The 23,094-nt window shown below is 31.3% G+C and overlaps 1 protein-coding gene across 1 annotated transcript in view; it reads left to right on the top strand.

The window, feature by feature from the left end:
• Positions 1–5,654: 5,654 nt before the first annotated feature.
• Positions 5,655–23,094, top strand: part of LOC130446344 (beta-alanyl-bioamine nonribosomal peptide synthetase ebony) — a 41,809-nt gene continuing 24,369 nt past the window's right edge. Inside the window, exons 1-2 of the mRNA XM_056782546.1 lie at positions 5,655–5,764; positions 21,038–21,170. Of these exons, the coding sequence (XP_056638524.1) occupies positions 21,041–21,170 (130 nt within the window). The 5' untranslated portion in view covers positions 5,655–5,764; positions 21,038–21,040. The remainder of the gene's footprint in view (positions 5,765–21,037; positions 21,171–23,094) is intronic.

The raw sequence follows: 23,094 nt of genomic DNA, 5'->3' as shown, positions 1-23,094 counted from the left end.
TCTGCTTCGACAATTTTGCCCATTGCTCATGTCTCTATAGACACTGTCGGTAGTTGAGCAAATCGTCTTTCAGTATTAATTATGTCTTCATTAGACCAGTCTTTGACTATTTCAGAAGTAATTACTAAGAATCGCGCCAGAGGATGACGCTCACGAATTGTGCCGCCATTTTTTATTGTTTTATTCAAAGCTTCTAGTTCATTGTTTGTAGACTTTGTCTGACGTATGATTCATATGTATGATAATTATTTAACTGTAACTTAATCAGCTGAACTTAACCTTACCAGTGACATAAGTCTTAACAAATACATAAATTAGTATATGGGCATTTGAAAATAAAATTCGACTTTCCGAAATAATCATTCTATTCAAGCCTGTCATTATATTATAATTTTTGTGTAAATCTTAACACGTAAGCGAGAGATAGAAATCGTAGCTATTAGGTATTAACAGTACGGACAAAACGTATTTACATTGAATAATCGTATACACATTTTTCGGACACAGCAAGTTAACAAATATGTCAAGATCATAATTATTAACATTTTCTCAATACAAATACTGAATGTGACTCGTTTGCAACGATTATGATTTCGTACGTATTAACAACATTTCTTTGTTCAACGTATCAATGTAGCGAATTTGAAATTTATAGACTAATGAACGGTATGTGAAATAAAGCAAGGAGAGAAAAGAACGAAAAGGTAAAGTAGAAATTGGAAGGTGTGAGTTTGAAGTGGTAACGAAATTGAAGTACCTAGATCTAATAACAAACGATGCAAATAGAATAGATGAAGTAAAAGAGAAGATACAAAGCAACGAACAGATCAATTCAAATAGAAAAAATGCTGATAATCTGAGAAATATAAATGAGAAACTTGTAAAATATAAAAATAATGCCAATAATAACTTGCTACAGAGACAATGAGTATAAGGACCGGAAAACTAAAATGGTATATACAAAAATATACAACTAAAGAAATAAATGGAGTGCTAGATTGAAAAAATATTATATAGATAATGAAAGAAATAATAGTAACATGGTTGGAGATTATATCATGAACTGGACCGGTAACAAGAATAAGAATTGTGGTAGAATGGAACTCAGGTGGGAAAGGAAGAGGTAGACCGAGAAGGATTTGGAATGGATAGGAGTATGAAACTGGAAACAAGAAGACAACGATTGAGCCTCTACTGAAAAGCGTTCTTTCAGTTTTTGTTCACTTTTTTCTCGTTTCACTATTGCTACTGCTACCTCACACGCTACCTTAAACACGCTCCATCCACTCCACACACATCAACGAGAGCTGCTCATTGGTTTCGTCCGCTGAATGCGACTGTTCTCTTAGCTTGTACAGAATAAATTAAACGAGGTGTCTCAAAAAAGCGTCATCACATCCTTACTGTATACCATAAACTGGACTGGTAATAGGGATAATAATTATGCTGGGATGGAAATGATATGGGAAACGAAGAGATAGATCAAGAAGGAGAAGAAGTTGGAATGAATAGGAGTATGAAACCGGATACAATAAGAGCCTCTACTGAAAAAAGCAACATAAAGCTTGAAATCGCGTCCAAGTAACACTGATTTGACTCTAGGAAACCGTCTTGATTCAGTTAACATCCTTTAAAGAATTTACAAAATTGTTTTCCGACCAATTGATTCGAAATCGTTCATTATTGTAGTTCATTTGGTATACCTTGTAACCTAGTTCAAAAATGTGATACTAAGGCATAAGAAATTTTAAAGGTATGGTCCATTTTAAATTGTTTGGCACTATCTTTATAAATCATTTTTTCTATATATTTCATACTCACCCACCAACAGATGCTTTTCTCTCTTTCTCTCTCTCTCTCTATTAGGTGTTCATGGATTATTTATTATTTTGTATCTTCAATTATTCATATTATTTAATTATATAATATTTCGTATATAATTATGACAGAAGGCCTCTTCTATATTCTTTCCAATTATCAAACTTTACTGACTTTAAGTGGTATCTCTTCCAATTCCGACGTAGATGAGAAATAAATGAATTTTTGTGCTCCATTCAATCGAAAGAAAACTTTTATTAAAATAATTTAATATTTAGATACAGTACAAAACAAAGCATAAGTCGAAATGTAAAAGAAGTGATGACAAACCTCGTGATTATCTGTTGTAGTAGAAAATAAATTTGAGAACGAGACCATCGCTATCGGTATGTTATGAAGTAAAAAAGAAAGGAAGACGTCGTCATATATCATATTATAAGTTTGTTCATCGTATTTTTAAAGATCAACAAGGTTTCAGCAGTAGCGAGATTATTTAAAAGTGCAGAAGACATCGGCCAAAATTTACAACACCACTTGCAGACAAGAGCAAGATAGTTATTTGTTTTCTCCCTGGCTTTAGGCAAAAGTAATGATCTTTGTAGAACATGAAAGAGAGTCCTTGTTTAACAATATATGGTTCAAAAAATGGATTTGACATTGAATGGAAACCTAATATTTTAAAGAGCCATTGCCTTCTCATTTCATGCACCGCCAATAGAATCTTTTGTATTTTTTCTATTTTCACAAATGAATTTTCATAATTGGAGGTAGTACACAATACCAAATATTTTAGTTAGATTTGTATACGATAAGTAGCCATTACTGAAATAACTCTTTTATGCTAACGTGGCACCATTCTTTTACTTTAAAATAGCAACTCATATCAACTTTGAATTAGATGTAGACACTTTCAAACATTAGTGGCTGTCAAGAAGTAACTACCATCACATCTTCAGTGTAAGTTGTTGAATCATTACTTCTATTAATATGTTTTTCTAGCGTTGCTATGAAAGTAAAAGACACCTAAATGCTGTTGGCCGCAAAATTCGTTTTAAGAGAATGGTTCAGATAAAAGTAAATCTGTAACTAAACTTTATAATTCATTGGAAGATGTACATGGCATAGAATATTTATCGCGTGCACGTATTGAGCTCCATTTTAAGTGGTTTGAAGGTTTTAGAGCTGGCGGAATCACTCTTGTACGTCAAAAATTGAAGACATTAATAATCAAGAAAACTCGAATTAATAAATCAAACTGAAAGCCATGATGATCTTTGTGAAAAATCTGGGTTCCTGAAGGTTAAAATATTGATCAACATACCACATGCTGTGATACAATTATAATTCGTTTATTTTCAAATGATTTTAAATTACCATGTTATAAATAAACTACCAGTATACAATTTCATATAATTTCTTTTTCGCGGTTGTGACCTCTTCTATCTGCGATGTGCTTTTGCTGTTTCTACAGATAGAAGCTTTTCTAAGCACTACTGTTGCTTAGCTAGTATCTTCCAGTAGGTGACAGGCTGAATTTTTGACGATGTTACAGACTTGATATTGAAACTGGGTTAGAGGATAAAGCACTAGACCACAGAAACTACTTCCTAGTACTTCATATAAGCTCCAGAACATCTTCTAATAAGATGAGAGAAGAAGAACATTCCAAACAAGATCCAAGCTAAAGCGAGATCATATATTTTTATTAATTGATACCGAAGAAAGATAATAATTTTGGATAATATCGGCCTATTTTGGCCGTATGAAGCCCCGTCAACAATACTGTTTACCAATTAAACATTTTTTTAGTTTTCATCGTAAATTTTTGAACAAAATTTACTCTGTTTAAATGACTTTTACTATAAAAATATTTATTTAAACATATATACTATATTTTTTTTTTACATTCATGAAGACAATTGTTTTATTTAGGCGCAGAAATATAAAAAACATAATTTTGAGCAAAATATTCAATAATTAATTCGGTCAACATTAAAAATGTAGTATTTTTGCAATTGTCAATATTAATATTTCTTAGTGAATTATTTTTATTAATTCTTCTTCTCGATCTGTGTCTTCTCTAAATGTACTAGTACTCGTACTTGGTATCTGTACATTGTTATTTTCTTCACCTTGAAATATTTGTTTTGTATCATTGAGTTTGTTTGCAAGTGATTGCTTTACGTATCCTTCGCTATTATCGACGATTTCCGTGTAGTTTGAGCTCTTTATCTGCTCCAGTTTCTGTGTATAGCTCAGGATTCTCAAAATTCAGAAATTCTGCAATTTCATACGGGATTATAGCAAACGTGTTTACACCAATTGCTTGGACAGTACACTTTTCATTTCGGTAATTGATAAAAAAACGTTTTTATGCGACGCCATCTGAAAGTTGTTCGTTCTGTATTCATTTACATACAGAAAATTACGTTTTGAGCGTTCCAAGGAGTGATAGTGACAGTTCCGTACTGCAAAATACTTTCGGGACGCTCTGGAGTAGACAACTTCAACTTCCTTAAATGTGACTCTAGCTACTTCAATGCTGACAGCTGGCAGTTTCACTTCGATGATTTTTTATAATTCTCTATTATTTATTGTCTTTCCTCCGTGTAATTGGAAAAGTTTTGGATCTTATGCGTCGTCGAAAAAATGTGTACGCCGCGGCTGAAATACTACATTGCTGGACTCGTCTGTTGCTCGCCTCGCTTGGCTCATCTCGTAATTTTCAGACTCGTCCAACAAAGTAGCACTTTCAGTCCTTGGCATACAAATAACTATTTTATGGAATATGACTGGAACGAAAATCAATCAAATTTAATCTTTCTCCAACCTCACCTCTGATGACAAAACTTCGTTGCTTGTCAGTTTTTGATCTTGGCACTTTTACAATTAATACTGAACCTCATTTTTGGAGCTCATCTCTACGAAATGCCTTTGCCCTGACTCACTTTTTTCATCAAATACTGGGAATTCGGAGCTTGATCTAGAAATAGATTGATGTGTCCCCTAATAAATACTTTTGACTTTTCTGATCGAAATCCTGCAGAGTTTTGCTTTATGAATGCCATTAGTTCTTTGTAATATTCAATATTAATATCTTCTTTTGTAGAAAGGCAAGCTCTCACCATTGAGTACTCAGACCAATATTTCGATCTTTTACTAGGTAATAAGTTTAATGACGCTGTATTTGCTAACTTCACCAACAATATTTTTCTTCATCACTGACTCTTCTAGAACTGCGGAGCTGCATTATCCAAATCATAATAGTCGTGATCGCGAATGTGACGTATTTACTTTTGTGTTTATAAATTGCAATATTATGGCAATTTAGAGAAAAATGCATTTTCTAGTAATTTCGTAATTCAATACATAATAAATATCATTGATAATAAAATAAAATCCGCGATTCATTGAAACGTATTAAAATCTCACAGAAAAAGGACTAAATATTTCGCTCCTTTGAATGTTTATGTTTGTCTTGATCACAAACCCCTGTACTATAATGACAGATGAGTGCAACAAAAATTTATTACACTAGTGCAATAAATATATCCACTTTTTCGGTAAATATAGTTCAATAAAGTTTTGTTCATTGCATGAACGTAGAAAAATATAATTGACAATTTCGAACGCAATCAACAGAACGTTAGTAACCTTAAACTCTTTTCCCATTCCATTAGAAGAGTACAAGAGAGGGGCGAATATAGGGGAGATTCTGAGGACATAAATGATAATTACCTAACCCCTACTTACATACAAAATGCATCCTCCTATCTCTTTTTCTTATATAATTTTCTATCCTTGTTTCATTGTTTAATCCTTTTAAATTTGATTATATATTTTGCTACCAAGCAATTTTGTTCTTAATGACAGCAGGAGTGCTTGGTGTTTTGGTGAGATAAAAAATTTGGACACCGTTGGGAGTTTTTTTCAATCAAAAGACTCAGTAAGTGATTTTTTTCTCATCATCTTTTTTATTGATAAAATGAAATCATTATTTTTTCTATTGCTACTTTTTCCCGCATTTTGATGTATATTTGAGTAATAATTTACTATTTATGTTGGATTTTCTTCTAAATAGCTCCCTTCGATTTCAATTCTCAATAACGTGAAGTAGACCAACAGCTACAGCTAGGTATAATTAGAAAAAATACGATATAATCTGAAATCTTATAATCTATAATAAAAAATTTATTCTAATACTTCTAATGTGTACTCTTTTCTATAATTGATTCGAATTGAATCAACATCTTCACCCAGTTATTATGATATTAGTTGGAATAAAAATTCAAAGAATATTATCATGAATGGTATTTCTAATATCTAGGCATCTACACTGAAATTACAAGTAATTTCTCTCATTGACATTATAGATTCAACATGCTTTATATAAGTAATTCATTATGTGTGATTCTATATTGTAATTTTCCTGGGAAAATCCTTTTCTTAAGCTTTAATTACAGTTTCGTAAATCAAAATTTACTTCAAACTTGCATATCTCTAGCCGTAGTTCTTACAAGTCTGCAACGACTACCCATTTTGGTATGATTATAAATATATAATAAAACTTTGTTTTATTATGTTTATTTTAAGGTAGATATTTGAAAAATCAATAAATTTGCGCATTATTCCTTGAAATATTAGTCAAATTACTTATTGTGGGGTAGAACAGAAATAGCTTAATCGATATTTAATAAAAAAATTGAATTTAAATTGAAATAACGGATCTTCTCGTTTCTTTCTACCTGTTTAGGTGTCGTATAAAGGTGTTGACTCCTCTTTTACCCACCCTCCACCACAATTTGCCCTGTTTTTGCAGTTTCTTTATTTCTTTCTTTTTTTATTATTCTCCATATTTGTATTCAATGGTATTTCCTGTATCCAATATTTTTCTCCTCAACCCGTGTTCATTCTGACGATTAATTGTTTTTTTTAATTATTAATTATCTTTTAGAATATATGCATCGAGGTAGTAAATTCTTTTTTTTCTTATTCTACATCCCCTCAAATATTTTAAATCGATGTAAAAAAATCCTCTCTCTATTTTAGTTTCCAATTTAATTAACATTTATTGAATTTGAATTTACACATAATTTATGCAATTTTTACGAAAAATATAGCAGTCAAATAAAAAAACTTATATATCGTATATTATTAAACTTTTGTCTTATTTTTTTCATTTCTGAGTATAGAACGTTCATCGATTTGAATTTACTTTTAGAAATTTTTATTAAAGCCACATCGTCATAATCTAAATCATTTTCACATATTATTTTATGAATCAAACATTCTTTTCAACGTTCGTACTAATTTGTGGTTAACTAATTTGTGGTTATTTATACTTCAATTGGATATTAAATTAAATTGGATTAAATAGTTGTTTGATTTTAAAGAATATATTCTACATTCAACTATTAATCACTATTCATGAGCAAATTATGAAAATGTAGGCAATAAAAACTTATTCCAATTAATATAAAACATTAGAAAAACTATGTAGACGGAAACAGAAATACGAATTAATTTGAAATTTTAATAAACTAACTAATGTACATATATGATTCATGTTAACATTTTATAAAAATAGAATGACATATTCAAAAAATAAATGATTTAATTTACATAATATTCAACTAAATGTCAGGTTTTGTCAGCTGAACTTCATTTATTTTAAAAAGAAATGTTTATTAGAATAAAAATTGATAAAAAATCGGGCAAATAAAATTTTTCCCATTTTTCTTCAAAACGTATTTTACATGTGTTCTAAAATAAGTTTTTAGAATAATAGCCACTTCCTATTTGTGAATATGTATTGCTACAGATTTTAATTTAAATATTTTAAAATACCTGTGAAATTTTAATCAAATTTTCTGCTCGCTATCTATTAAGAGAAGCATCTAATAATTTTTGGTTTTTATTTAAAGCAATAACTAAATGCGTGTAACTATACATTATCATATCAGATCTACATCGAAAAATAACCTATAAAAAAATTAATGAGAACTCTGAGCTCGTTTAGGAATTCCTGGACAAGCTAAATGAGCAAGGTATGAAGAATTAAGTTACTCTTCAATAGGTTTCAGGACACACTGGAACGGGGGAAATGTAATAGCAGATTTCCTATGTAAAGATTAAAAAAACGTTAATAATACCTTAACCGTTTTCGCGGAGTCCGCTACAGGACAATATAAAAAACACTAGAAAAGAAAGTAGATATTGAAAAAACCAGTTATTGGAACAATCTACATGGGTTGAGACAAACAAAGATATTCCTTGATACTACAGCCAGTGAGGATAATTTAAATGTATTGTCCTAAGCAATAACAATCTACTAATACAGGAATCTTGCCTCAATGGACACCTGAATACGACTGGCTTAGCAGAAAATGCAAAATGCAGATCCTGCTACGTGGAGAGACTACTGAACTTCAACGCATTACATCTGGGAGCGTATGAAATAGAAAATGTCATCTTCAGCAAGTAGAGCTATATTCTAAACATTCTGGAAAACATAGGGTTAATATATACGTGGAAACATGAGTCCTTCGTTATATTTTGTGAGGTGAACATACGAAAAAATCTTTTCTTCAATCTATCAGAGAATAACTTGGCTTTATATAGGGTGTAGTATCACAAACAGTTTATATATTATACAACTCTCAATATCACGGATGAAATTTGTAACTTCGTCCATTGAGACAGCTTTTTAAATTGTGCAGTAATCAGATGTTGTCGGAATATTTATCTGTTTTTTCCCTCTTTTCTCCTTAATATTCGTAGATCAATAACCAGAAATAAAATTAGTTACTCTTGATGTTGTACAGGTCCCGCTTGATTGTATAAAAGTTACAATTCATCGAAATTAATTAATAAAATAAGTCATATGACTAACTAAGAAAAACACATTTTTTGCCAAAAAACGATTTTATTTATCTATGTGAGATCCTTCAAGAGCAATACAATTATTCCAATGCTTCTCTATCTTCTCGATACTGTAGAATTTGTCTTTTACCTCAAAATGGATTCAGTTTTAGCAAATGCTCCTTCATTCAAGCTGAATTTCTTACAGTAATCACTAGGGGCCAGATCTGGACTATACGGTGGATGAGAAAGCAATTGTAAGTGTAATTCGTTCAATTTAACTATCGCTGCCTTCGTCTTGTGAATCGGTGTATTATCTTGGTGATATAGTGGTTTTACTTACGATATATGAGGCTATCACTTTTTTTTGACTAATCGAAATGTCATGAAATTTTACACCTATTCTGTTGAAAGTTGGTACTTCATGAACGTCATATGGATTTGACAAAGGCAGCGCTATCTGTGTGTCAGTCACGCGACTTATTGAGTGACGTAATATTTTTCCAACGTAAAATCGTTTGAAAATAAATTCATATTTTCAGCATATTCGTTTTAAATGAAATATTGGAAATTTTTTAGAATATTAATGGAATAAAAGTTAATCGAATGTCCCACATACGCAACTATTACATTAGATGGTAAAATAATGTGATTAAATTCATAATTTGCTAATTAGTAGCTATTCCTAATTTATATGTCAGACCGTAAATGCAGCTTACCACTATTTGAAGGTCACCATCATCAATCAAATAATAATTATTTAAACATATAGTGAAACTTAATTAGCTATATTATTCATGTGTAATGAGATATATCAATAAACAATATCTTGAGTGACATTTAAATTGCAATTTTATGATCTTAGAATACCTCCTACGAAAGACTGGTAAAAAATGATTTTATTGCCCTTGGTATAAATTTGATTTTGGATATATTAATGATAATATATGAAATTATCAATGATTTTCTAAGTTTTTCATCTAATTGTCATGAAATAAAATAATAGATATATTTATAAATGTTAGTTCCGTTTGAAAAAAATCGGATGCATCGAAGTAAATAGAGTGGAAAACATTGAAAACATATGTTATAGTTCACTAAAACCTTTTATTAGCTTTTCTTTAAATTTAAAGAACAATCTATAAATCCTGGTGAAGCACTCTCCTTGTTTCGAACACAAAGCTGTTTCAAATTTCTATTTCCGAAACAGAAACAACTTTGATAAGATCTATATCTTTCATCAAATACCGGACAATCAAATATTCCACGATACAACTTTTCAAGCTGAGTTTCGATAATTTGCTACAAATATATTTCAAAAAAAATCGTTCTTTCTCTAACAACAAATTACAACATTCCTATCTTGATATGTATTGGTGGAAATAGGATTTTGCTCATCAGTGACCCTTCTTAACATTGAGTTTGCTGACTGCTATAGAAATTCTTACATACAATACATGCTAAACATCTATCTTCAAATGAAGATTCTTTGCTTCACTGTCCCCTATTTAAAAGTATTTCGTTTATCCACTTTGTTGATCAACTAAGAAATTAACCATTTCAAAATTCACACAGATCAGAGATTGATACTTCACATAATTTTTTTGAAACGTATTCAACATTTTCTTATTCTCATAGTTTCATTGAATGGAAAATTGGAATTAATGCTACTAAAAAGTTTTTATACCCGGTTTTATTAGATTCACCTATATGTGGGTTTTTGTTTGCTTATGACTTTGTTTGTAATTCTCCTTTGTGGTTTATTACTGTTTTTCGGTAAACTTTTGTTGGAAATTATCACTGCAAATTTTCTCTTTACATCAAAACAAATTTTAAAACTGTCTGCCCTCTGTTGGAGGTTGTAAATGATTAGAACTTGAGGAAAAATTTTAGTTTTAACAATAAATCGAACTAAAAAGTGGAAAATAAATATAGTTGGAGCATTTTGTTCCATATTTCTCGTAGATCGAGCACCCGATGCTTTTTACACAATTTTCATTCATTATTGTTGTGAGCTTATTCTAAAAACTATTTTCAAATTTTTAGTTTGATTAGCTTTTGAAGTTTTTCTCAAACTATATTTATTTTTCAAATCTAACAAGACTAACAATTATAATTCTCAGATCGCGAATCAAATCACTTTATCTCCGCTTTAACTGACAGACTTTACCAATTTCTGTGAATTTGGCAACTTAACTTTTTCTGATGGCAGCCTAGGATATTTTCATTGTATGAATCAGGACATTCCGTATAAGTTTAAATATCTTCTACCTACCTACCTACCTTCTATGCAAAAGTAAAAATCATAAAAACGATTATATGCTTTATCCAGATAATGTGATTACAAATTACTTTTGGTGAATGTGAGTGTAAATATTATTCAAAATATAGGATATGCAAATATTATAAAAATAAGAACACTTTATTTAGAATGGTGTTATGAATTGAGGGCTCAAAATAAAACTGTCCAAGAGTTTTTCAAAATGCCTCCGTTTCGATCTTTTATTTGATCTTTATCAAGGCTAAATATATATTTTAACTCAAAAGTCGATGAAAATAAAAACGTAAGGTTGTTTACTTATTTATCTTTATCCACTTTGGAAAAAGTTTTGTCATGGTTGAATGTTCATGCAGAGTTGTGAACATACTGCCTCTTGATACCTCTAGAGCATCAGCTATCTCACGCAATTCCAGTTTACGATTAGATATAACCAACTTATGGACATTTTTGATGTTTTCTGAAGTATAAACTACAATTGAATGTCCCGAACGTTCACCATCATGGGTGTGTATACGACCACGTTTAAATTCAGCAAACCAATGTCGAAATCGAAATGTCATAAAATTTTACACATAGTCTTTTGGAAGTTGGTACTTCATAAATGTCACATGAATTTGACAATGGCAGCACCAACTGTGTGTCACACGACTCATTAAATGATGTAATATGTTTCGATGTCTAAAGTTAAAGTAAAGTTTCACTAGCAGACAGACTAGGAAATATGAACAAGGTTAAAGCATCGCTGGAATAGTTATTTTCCTAATAAGTCCGGAAAGTGATACTTTCCCGCACGCGACTGCAGTTGTCCCGAACGACGCGGACGGTATACGAAGTATACCAACCCATTTTTCAAAAATTATTTTATTCCAACAAACATGATAATATACAAAACTTTAACTAAAAACTACTAATCATTATAAATATTAATATTGAAAACACACATTCTGTAGACTAGACTAGAATTGCCGGCCCAGTGGAGTTATTTGGTTTAAAATGGAAGGTAGATGACGTTGGTGAGGATGGCATCGGTTGCAGGTCGCATAAAGATGACGATGACGGTGACGGTCATTTGTAGTATAGAGAATTTTATTTGATATTTTTTTTCTGATTCCCGGAGTCCTCCAAATAGCTCTCAGCGACAGTAGTAGACTTCCAGCCACCCAGACGCTTTAGGTTGGTTATTTCTTCGCCGGACTCTGCTAGGAACGTTGCCGAAGAACGTCTGAAACTGTGTCCTGTATAATGTTCCGGATTAGGTAGGCGCAAATATGCGGCAATCTCTGCTGGCTTCTTACCAAAAGTGTTTACGCCAACACATTGAACTGAGCATTTTCCATTCTTATAATGAATAAAAAATCGGCGGTGTGGAATGGTAGGTGGTCGTAAATCTGTGTACTTTCAAATAGGTTCTATCATTTATTTATTCAGATAAAACAAATGATCTTGACGAATGATTTTTGGAATCAGAAATTCTCACAACAATTAGGTCTTTATCTTGAATGTCGTCGACAGTGATATTTACAAGCTCGGATCTGCGGAGAGCGCCAGCCAGTGCAAAAATGCTACTCACTTTAATCATCAGGTATACTTCATCGGGAGCTAGCATAACCCTGGATATATCTTCTTTAGTAAAAACTAAAAACTTGCGCTTTCTGTGCTGGAAAATAACAATATTTTTTTGTTTAAGAAACGACGTTAGCTTTTGGAAGTTTCCTATATCCAAATTTTGTTTTATTTCTACTAAACTTTTTACCATCGAATATCGGGACCATAATGTATTAGATTTCAAAACCTTACTTAGGTCTGAAAAATACGCCAGAAATTCCTCTTCCTTATAAGTTTTGGCCCCTTTCTCCTTACACCATGTAACAAAATGGTCGTATTGCTTCTCATATCTCAGTCTGGATTTGGCAGGTAACAGCTCGGAATTAGCTTCATTTGCAGCCTTCAAAATGGCTTCGGGAAGTTCTTCGTCGGATGAATCCATTAATATTAGTGTATCGGATCCGGTTTAATGTGGTTTAATTTAGAAGAAGATTGTTCTTATTCGGTCACTTCCAAGACGTTTTGAACAACTTTGACATTTTAGTAACAATTACACGCTTGGGTTGTCATAGCAACTGATATCAAACCCGGGTGGTTTGATAGTTGTTTCTCCTTGGAAGAATGTCTTTCAAAACTAAAATGCGTGCGGGAAAGTGGGTTAAAACACACGGTCGTAGAAAAAACATCTATAAGGAAACTATGTTGAAAAATTGTTATATCGGAAACTTTCGTACAACCATGGTATTACTCTTAAATGGGTTATATTTATTATTTTGTATGAATTTCTAAATTCAAACTTTCATACATATATAAATATTCATGTTTTCCAATATATGTTGAAATATTTAGAAACTATATAGTTTTTTTATTAAATATTTTTTCGTTATGTTTAAAACATATATTTGATTTTCGAACGAAAAAATTGGAAAGAATAATAACTAGAGATTAGGATTTCAGTTGCAATGCATTTTTTTCATTCTTTATAAGTACAGTTATTGTTTGTGGTTGTCCGCCTCGTATGTTTCCAACAACGACAACCTTGGTTTTACTTTCATCATAATGCATCTGTTACGTGTAATCAATGACCGACCGGCTTAATGATGTTCTCTGTTTGCTAATCTATTGAACAATCAAAAATTCTTTAGATATTCCAAGTTGACGTGATATTTATAAAGGGGCATTATAATGTAATATAAAAAATTCATAAAACGTAAAATGCTCATTTTTGAAAAAATTTCAAAACATGTAAAACAGTTTATTTTATTCCGCGTTTTTTAGCATAAGTAAAAAAATAAAACATCAAATTGGTCAAAGTTATGACGTCATAAATATTTTTCTATAGATGGGAAGCTAGGCTTTTTTTATCTGTTGATAAAGCTTGTAGCTTGTTTTCTGCATTGTTAAAAAATTAATTAAGTAGGGAACGCACATCAAAATAACAATAAAATAGAGAAAAATCGAATTAAATTTATTTTAGCAATAAAAGTCTATCAATTCAAAAATATTTACAGGAATTGTTGAAACTGTGTCCCATTCACTATTTGAAATATGATGTCAAAGCGGTGGTAAACCTGATTTACAGAGACCTGATTACTTAATGATATCGACAGGAATAAATTGAGGGGGTTAATATCAGGTGACCTAGCTAGTCACTCCATTGATCCACATTTTTCAATCCATCTTCCTTCAAACTGGTTATCTAGAACCCTTAGAACATCATGGCACACCATATTGTTGGAATCCAGCTTTTCACTATTATTTACATCCGGAAATGACGCAATTAGATGTCGCAATCAGATACGCAAATTGTTCATTGCTTAAGTCTTCGATATTTTCACTTACTATTTTGGTCAAAATATTAAACTCGATGTATGGTGAATTGAAAAATACTTATCAATTGATGAACAAAAAAGATCAAGACTTCAAAAAGAAGTTAACTTTTTGATAATTTAACGCTGAGACCAGTAATACACATCATTCTTATAAATGTTATAGCAGTTTCTAGAGGTATTCAACATGTTTCTTAATACAATATCATAAGCAAATTTTGGCTGCTCGTGCGATTCATTGGTTGATCCGTCTACCTTTCGTAATATGAAGGAATAACTTCCTATTCAATTGGATTGTGATTAGACGGAAGCTAAAACTTTTCATTTTTTCTCTCTTGAATGGAGCACTTTTATTTTATAGCACAAATAGAATCTTCGGGTCTGTAAATTTTTGATCCCTATACCCAAAGTTTATTAAGCCAGGATTATGTAATATTTTCAAGAAAGATGAGCAATCCGAATTCGGTATAATATAAAGGGGATATCGGTTAAGAAATCATATGTATTTTTTTGGAGTAATTAGTAATTCAATTATACTCAATGTCCAGAATCGATAAGAGGCATCTTGCTCATCATTATCTAACAGTCAATCGCGTTCACTGCTGAACATAGGCCTTCCTTAATATTTGCCATTGAGCATAGTTCAAAGCAACTGTCATCCCGCTGGGAACCATATCGTCAGAGCAGCGTGTCGGTGGGCGTCCTTTACTTCGAAGGGTACCTTGTTGCAACATCACTAAAGAGAAAAATACAATATTTATGGTGAAGGGTTTATAACAGTTAGAGATGGATGTATGCATCCTTAATAGTATTGTAGAAAACTAATAGTTGTTATCAATGCATTGAAAATATACGAGGTGCTCGATTGTGAATCATAACGTAATTGCGTAATTTGGAAGGGACTTTTATAGTTGAAAAACCTGTTATAATTTAATTACGATCGTTAAAGGTATCTTGAATCACTGTTGCAAATTTACCAGTTGATTTACGCTACGCCACTGAGTACGGTATCTTAATAATCATATTAAATTCAGTTCATGGCTAGATATTATTGCAAAATTAATTGCATATATACTTCTTTATGGTATAAAACAGCCTTCTTTAAACACTTCACTGGTTACTGAAATTCTAGACTCTGCGAAAAATGTATACAAGGGTTGCTATTCAGGTTTTGAAGTAAACGAAGAAAAATTGCTTTATTGTTTCTCAAAATATTTTTCATTAAGATGAATACATTTTTGTATGCGTTTGAACCAATATTTGTCGAAGCATTTTTTTTATTCCGATTGAGGTTCGTACTTCTATGTGATTTTAAGGCATCGACCGCTTCTTTCAAATGTTTAAAAACATTGACCTCGCAATTTATTTTTTATTTTCGGGAAAAATAAGAAATCATTGGGTGTCAAGATAAGGACAGTACGGCGGATGATTCATCAATTCTATGTTTTGACTATTCAAAAACGTTTTTGTTTGAACTTGCACACACATGCTTTGCCATGGTGGAGAATGATTCGTCTTCTGCGATTGTTTCTCCTGATTTTTTCTTCTAGTAAACAAATACTGGTGTTTCATTCAGAATTGATCTTTGAAGCTGCTCATATGGAACGGAAGCGACATATCCAGTTATTCCGAAAGAAACAGGCGATCATTTGATTAGAAGTGCTTCGTTCGCGAACCTATTTTGTTAGATTTGGCTCTTCTTGAAAGATTCACTGTCAATTGTTGTTTACTTTCGGATTCATATGCGTAGATCCATGATTCGTCGCCTGTCACGATGAAACTTATGCCCAAGTATTCCTCAATCTCACGGTGATATCACATCACGATCTTGCAATATCGTTGTTTTCTGACATAACAGTTGGTTTTGAACAACCCTAACGAATCTCATCCTGTAGAGACCACGATTAAATTCAGAAAACCAGAGAAACACAGAGACTCGAAATGGTGCGTCATCACCAAAAGTCGAGGCGAATTTATTAGCACACCATGTTGAAAGTCCTATAAAAGTCATATAAAATCATCGTATGGAAACGTCAATGATTTAATTCCATTTTTTTACCAACATGTTTCAATTATTTGTAAAAAACTCAAAAGCACTCGTATGTCAACACTTGATGTTGGCAATGTCAGAAATTTACACACATATTTACATAGTAGAAACACTCGTATAATAAATTCATACCATTATCATCACCAGATTAGCACGGAACGGAATCTTCTAAGCCGATGGCATAAATTTATCAATAATTTAATAAATAATCCCTGCTGAAGAAGACTTCAAACTCGTAGAAACCTCGGTATGCAAACCATAGAGAATCAAACCCAAAAATGTATAAGTAATTTTATAAGAAAATATACTGCTTGCCACTGAAATTCTACAAAATGAATGTATGAATTATGTTTATAACTTAATATTAGTATCAAAGTGGAAATTTGCAAAATCTTCATGATTTTATCATCTAAAGATAATTATTTAACGATTATAAACAGATACTATTATATAAATTATCATTTATTAACAAATAAGAATAAACCTCAAAAGAGATACTTGGTAATTTAATGGGAAGTATTAGACAAACACCTATTGTATCTTTAAAACGGCGTGAAGGTTGAAATTGAAATTAATTAAAATTTACTACAGCAACTACAAAAACTGTAATTGTACAATCAAATAATTAAGTCAAGGATTATCTGTAGGAACGGCTACTTGAAATTTTGAATTATATTGAAGTTTATAAACAATCAGATAGCAATTATTCAAATAAAATAATTGAACAATTTATAAAATGTTGAATACAGAGTCAGTTTAAAAACATATCACCCTTTAGAAAATAATCATTCTGATGAAATCGATTGAAATATTAAATTAAGTTAAATATATATTATATTTAATAAAATATATATCGGTGGATGAATATCACGCTCTTTAGAGGAGATTTAATTCAAAATTCCTTGACGCAATAACCAGAAACCTGGAAAGTAGTTGTTTTCTCCTCTTTCCAAAAGATTTACTCATGTTTTCTGGGTCTCTAGTTTCTTCGGTTAATTTTTGAAACCATTCTGCAATAAGTCTACGTTATTAAAACATAGAACCCAATTTTTTTATTAGATACTGTATATTTATAATTATTCATTAATCGTCTAAATTAAAGGTTCAGATAACTAGTGTGAAAGTTTTTTTGGAACTATTTTTCTATAAAAAGAAATCTAATATCAAGACGATGGGAACACTTGAATCACTGGTTCAAAGATACTCTTAATTGCTCCAATGTAGTTGAATAATTAATATATAATATAATAGGACTACATATATATTGTTTGTCTTGCATGCTCAGCACATAGCAAATGCGATGCGATGCGAATAATTATCAAATGATGATTAACCAACAAAAGATGTCAAAATATGATTCGATTCAAATACTTTTATTATTAATAGAGATATTTATACAAAAAACTTTCTCACTCATTTTCACTAACAAATTAAAATATTCCTCTTGTCAATCATTTCATAAATAGTTTCATTAGGAAAATAAACAAGTGTTGTGATTGTTATATATTTATGTATGAACAAAGTATAGATAGGTTAGGTTAAGTTAGGTTAGGCTAGATCGTATTTCGCTCACGTTCCGCTGTATTAGTCAAACTCACGTTTCAAAATTCTATAATTATTGTGCAAATGTGCAGATTCTTCGAACATAGTGTTACAATATTTTAAAGCACATAAAAAATATTTAAAGTCTATAATTATTACCAGTAAATTATTGTAATTATTTATTTATAATTTATCTAACAAATGTGGCATAATATTGTATTTTTTTAACATCACTGCTAATAGAAGTTTGAACTATATATGAGAGCATTTTCGTAATGAGATTGTGGTAAAATTGAACACCAAAGTATACTAACTCTAATATACTTCCGAGCTTTCGAATACTTATGTATTTATCGTCTGGGAATTAATTAGTTAAGAATTGCTGCGTTTTAAATTTTTATTGATTGTTTAAAATCATTGAATTTAAAAGGCAATATTCAAATTGACGTTTGAAAGAAATATCAAGGTTTTTTAGTACAAATGCCGCAATTCTTAACAAATTAATTTCAAGACGATAAATACATAAATATTCGAAAGCTCCGGAATATATTAGGTTAGTACACTTTGATGTTTACCCAGAGGTATTGTTCTAAATCCCTTCTATTTTTTCTTTTCATTAATCAAGTTAACCCATTCTTTTTCATTTTTTGCCATAGTAATATGCTTCGTGCCATATTGTCCCACTTTTTTCATTATTTCTGATATCTCTTGATTCCAGACTTTTTATGTAGCTTTAACTAGTTTCTTTGTCATTCTTGCTAAGTATCCAAGATTTTTTAGCTTGTTGCGTTCTATTGTTTTAGCTATAGATTTTTTATTCAATATATCTGCTTTGTTCACGAGCTATTCCCTTCATCCATCTTAAGTACTTCATCTCCATTGCTTGTACTCGTATTCTGCTTTTTGTTCTGTTTGTCAGTACCCAGCTTTCGCTGATATACTGATATTTGCCCAATCGTTCATACCGATATTTTGGTTCGCCAGCTGATCCAAGGCCATTCATAATCAGAAAAGATCTGCTTATGAATGACTTTGGAAGTGCATGATAGTAACGACATTCTTTCATTTATTTTCGCTTCGTCTGTTTCTTCTCTGTGTATTGTCACGTCATAGCATCATTTCAACATGTTCCATTTTCCCCTTCTATGGTAATGTTCAGCTGTACCTATATTGTCTTCTTCTATGCATATTACTTCTGACTTCGCAAGGTTAATATTAATATATTTGTTTAATGTATATTATTTTCCTTTAATCTTACGATTCATTCATGCTTCATTCTATGAAAGGTTTCCGTAGCTCTTTACCATCTAGTTCTTACCATCTAGGTCTCATTGAATATCATCAGCTACTTTATATAGTATAACTATCATAAAAACTTCCATATGAAACTATATATTTTGAGAAACAAGATAAATAGAGTTTTGTTAAGAAAATGATTGTATTTATGTTCAAAGTAATCACCATCTCAATAAATACACTATTGTAACTGATGCTTCTACAACTTAACACCTTGAAGTCAGTGATTTTTTGGAATGATCTAAGAAATTTGATGTTTATGAATCCACACACGTTCCTTCTGACAGTTAGAATTATCATTCTAGTCTATCTACATTTGTGTCGTTAAACTTAGAGATCCAGAAATTAAACATTCTTATTACGAGAGATGATCTTGTTAAATTGAATTTTCTGTTGTGGATCCAACAACTCAATCGCTTGATAGATACATATTGGATTTTGTGCGATCATACGTTTCATTCTCTCGATGTTTTTAACAGTAATTGGAGAACGATGCTCACCAGCATTTAATCATATATATCAACCATGAAATCATGACAAATCTTGACAGATTCATATATCGTATTGACAATAATTGTCAGCGCCTTGGCAGTATTACTAGCTCTAACTGCTCTAGTCTCTTTCTATTTCAATATATATAGAATGTGGACTCCGCAAACTTGAATGTCTCAAGTCTGATTAGTTCAATAATGTCGCAATCAAATCCTCGGTACAGTTAACGATATTTTGAGTGCATTCTATTTGGATTTTCCACACTGTATATAGATATTCACGATCGCCTTAAAAAGTTTTAATGGAAAATTGTGTTAAAGCCTTTAAATGGTTTTGTAATGATCTAAACGAAACAAATCATCGTGACCCTGTGATTACCAATAAAAAAATATATTACCTTAATGTATATTTATATATATATATATATATATATATATATATATATATATATATATATATATATCTTATATTAATTCTGGTGATAATAAGAATAAAAATGTGAGAATCTCGTATACAAAGCTAACCTTGAAAGTAACTAGAAATGAACAAAAATAAAATATTTACTTTGAATTAGATTCAATGACCATGCACTTATTTTCTATAACTGTTTGTTGTAAGTTCCTTCCGGTACAATTTTTCTTTTTTCTTATTGCGTACATCGAGGTCGTTTTAGTGATTACAAATACGCATTAAAAGCGTATTCCACCTCAACAGTTTAGAGAATTCGCTTTTATCTAGTATTTGAAATCTGTATTTTTCACACAATCCGACAACGCCAAAAATAAAAAATCAAAGCTAGTCCACTATTAGCTTTCATTTATTTCATCAGGTAATCTCCTTTTCTGTCCGATGTTTAATTACTCAAAATTATTATTTTTAATGATAAACTGTGGTTTTTTCTTTACTACACCCAAATCGATAATTAAACAACATCCCAAATTTGAGATTATTGTAAAAGAAAATAAAACACGTATTTATCACTTTGGTATCACGTTTGGTACAATTAATAATTATACCAAACAATTTTTTATTGCAAAAAATCGAAAAACTTGAATGTAGCTTTTGTAAGTTTTTTAATACCCATAATTTCTGAAGTGAAATCCATCCGACCATAAGAAAAACCTTTGAACAGGGATATAGACAATTCCTCCAAAAGTTATGACATTCGTTTTACACAAATCAAAGCTCTGCATAGGCGTACTGAACAAGAAAGAGCAATTGTCATCCACATATTAATTTTGACTAGATCAATAGTATTCAATTAAAACAAGATTCATATTTAAGTTTTTAATTTATTAAATTTGTTAATATCTCTATTTGCAGGCTATGGGATCCATTCCACAATTATCGATATTGAAAGGACCGACAAGACATTTCCAAAATAACACACTTGAGAAAATCTTTGAAAACATTGCCAGGTCTCAGCATGAAAATGATACTGCTTTAATTTTTGAAGGTGAATAAAATTCTGATTTTATTGTGAAAGTAATAATATTTCAAAAATTGTGCACACTTATGTATTTTTAGGTGAGAAATTCTGAGTTATGAACTCCAATATTTTGTTTTTTGGTCCAATTCAAGAATTTTCACGTAACGAAAACAATTCCATATTTTTTCTTACGTCATTCGAAAGCTTATGAAATTTTTCCGCTATATGTAAAATTTTTGCTCAATCGACTAGCAGAAAAAAAGAGATATTGAAGAACCAAAAATACCCTCTTCAAGAGTATTTATATTGGTATCGATTATTGGACTTGTTGCAAAAAATGCAATATTTAACATATTTTTTCGCTCATGCAAAATTTTAGTCATGGAAAAAATTCAAATCGAATAAAAACGTTTATTCATGATTGATATTTCCATTTCGTCGTCGCCAATATTTTAATCCCAGCCATTGTCAACGTCGTGGAGAAAGTCGTTAACCCATCAATACATATACGTAAACATATATCAACCGGGGACCTCCTGGCGTATGTCTCCAGCGTATGAAATTAAGCTATAGAGAAATATGGGGAATCCAGACCAATCGCATTGGACGTATCGAAGACTTTTGACAGTGTTTGGCATGCCAACCTTCTAAATAAACTATCATCGTAGGGTTTATCGTCCTTACTTATTGATTGATTTGCTTAGTAGCTTTCTCAAAGACCATCCAGGTCCTTATCGATGGACACACTTCAGAAAATCCGTAGGAAGCAACAGAAGCAATCTGATCGAGTTCAGTGCATCAAAGACCCAGACTGATATTTTTACAAAGAGGGCTTAGGATGTGGTCCTGCCTGGACATAAAATATTACCGCAAATTCGCTTGTTGGGTGTTGAGGTTGAAAGCAATATGTGCTGACATAGTCACGTGACAAATTTAGCCAAGGCAGCTTCACAAAAACTTTTAGACGTCTTTAAAACCAAAAAGCTATATACTCCGCAATAGCTTCTAGTCCTCTACAAGTCCCCAGCTCATCCATCATTGGAAAATTGTTCGCACATTTGGAGCTAGGCTTCCAAGCATACCCTGATGATGCTCGACTCATAAGAGACCAGATTGACGAGCCAGAGTAGATCAGAAATAAGCTACCAAGGCATGTCTTTCCCGAACACTACAACCAACGTAAGTTCAAGATCAATATCCACAGGCATCTCCACACGGCAGGCGCCACTCGAATCACTCGAGTGTGGAAGAGTTAACCTTTCGTGCTTTTTTACATAAAAAATGATAGGTTTCATTGAAAAAACTGATAAATTGACTAGACTAATAGTATCCGAACGATTGTCCGTTTCGCTTGTTGACCTATTGTTAACAGAAAAACGAGCTTTGATTTAGCTTAAGTTTGACTCCCATAATACCAAAACTACGGCTGAAATTGACGGTAAATTCGAAAGGTTTTGCGTTGGAATAGGGCATGTTCGGTGCATTCAACCTCGAGGTCATTTAACCGATTCCGCGTTCGTAAAGATATGAGACGCCCATTAATTTCAATTCGATCATGATTTTGTTACCTAACCAACTATATAAATAATTATTCTCGACCTTCAGTTCTAATAATTGAAATTGTCTTAGGATATAGTAGATATTCATAAATAATTGAAAACAGTGCTAAAACATCCATGATTAATACGAATTTAATTTTTAATCAAGTAGAACGAAACGATAAAAATAGTTCCAGAGAATTAATGCCATTCACTTGAACTTGATAATCTTTTAATTACAAATCATTTACTAATACACCATACAGTAATTCGAATGGAGGAAATGAGAAAATAAACAATGGATTTTATACTATTAATGATGATATTTAATATATTACTTTATAAAAAGAAATATATCGTTTCTTGAACTTGGTATTTCTTTTAAATGCCTCCGATAGAGGTAATAGCAATTA

The sequence above is a fragment of the Diorhabda sublineata genome, chromosome 1, assembly GCF_026230105.1.
Source record: "Diorhabda sublineata isolate icDioSubl1.1 chromosome 1, icDioSubl1.1, whole genome shotgun sequence".
In the NCBI taxonomy this organism is placed as follows: Eukaryota; Metazoa; Arthropoda; class Insecta; order Coleoptera; family Chrysomelidae; genus Diorhabda; species Diorhabda sublineata.
This window is presented reverse-complemented; position numbering and strand designations above follow the sequence as displayed.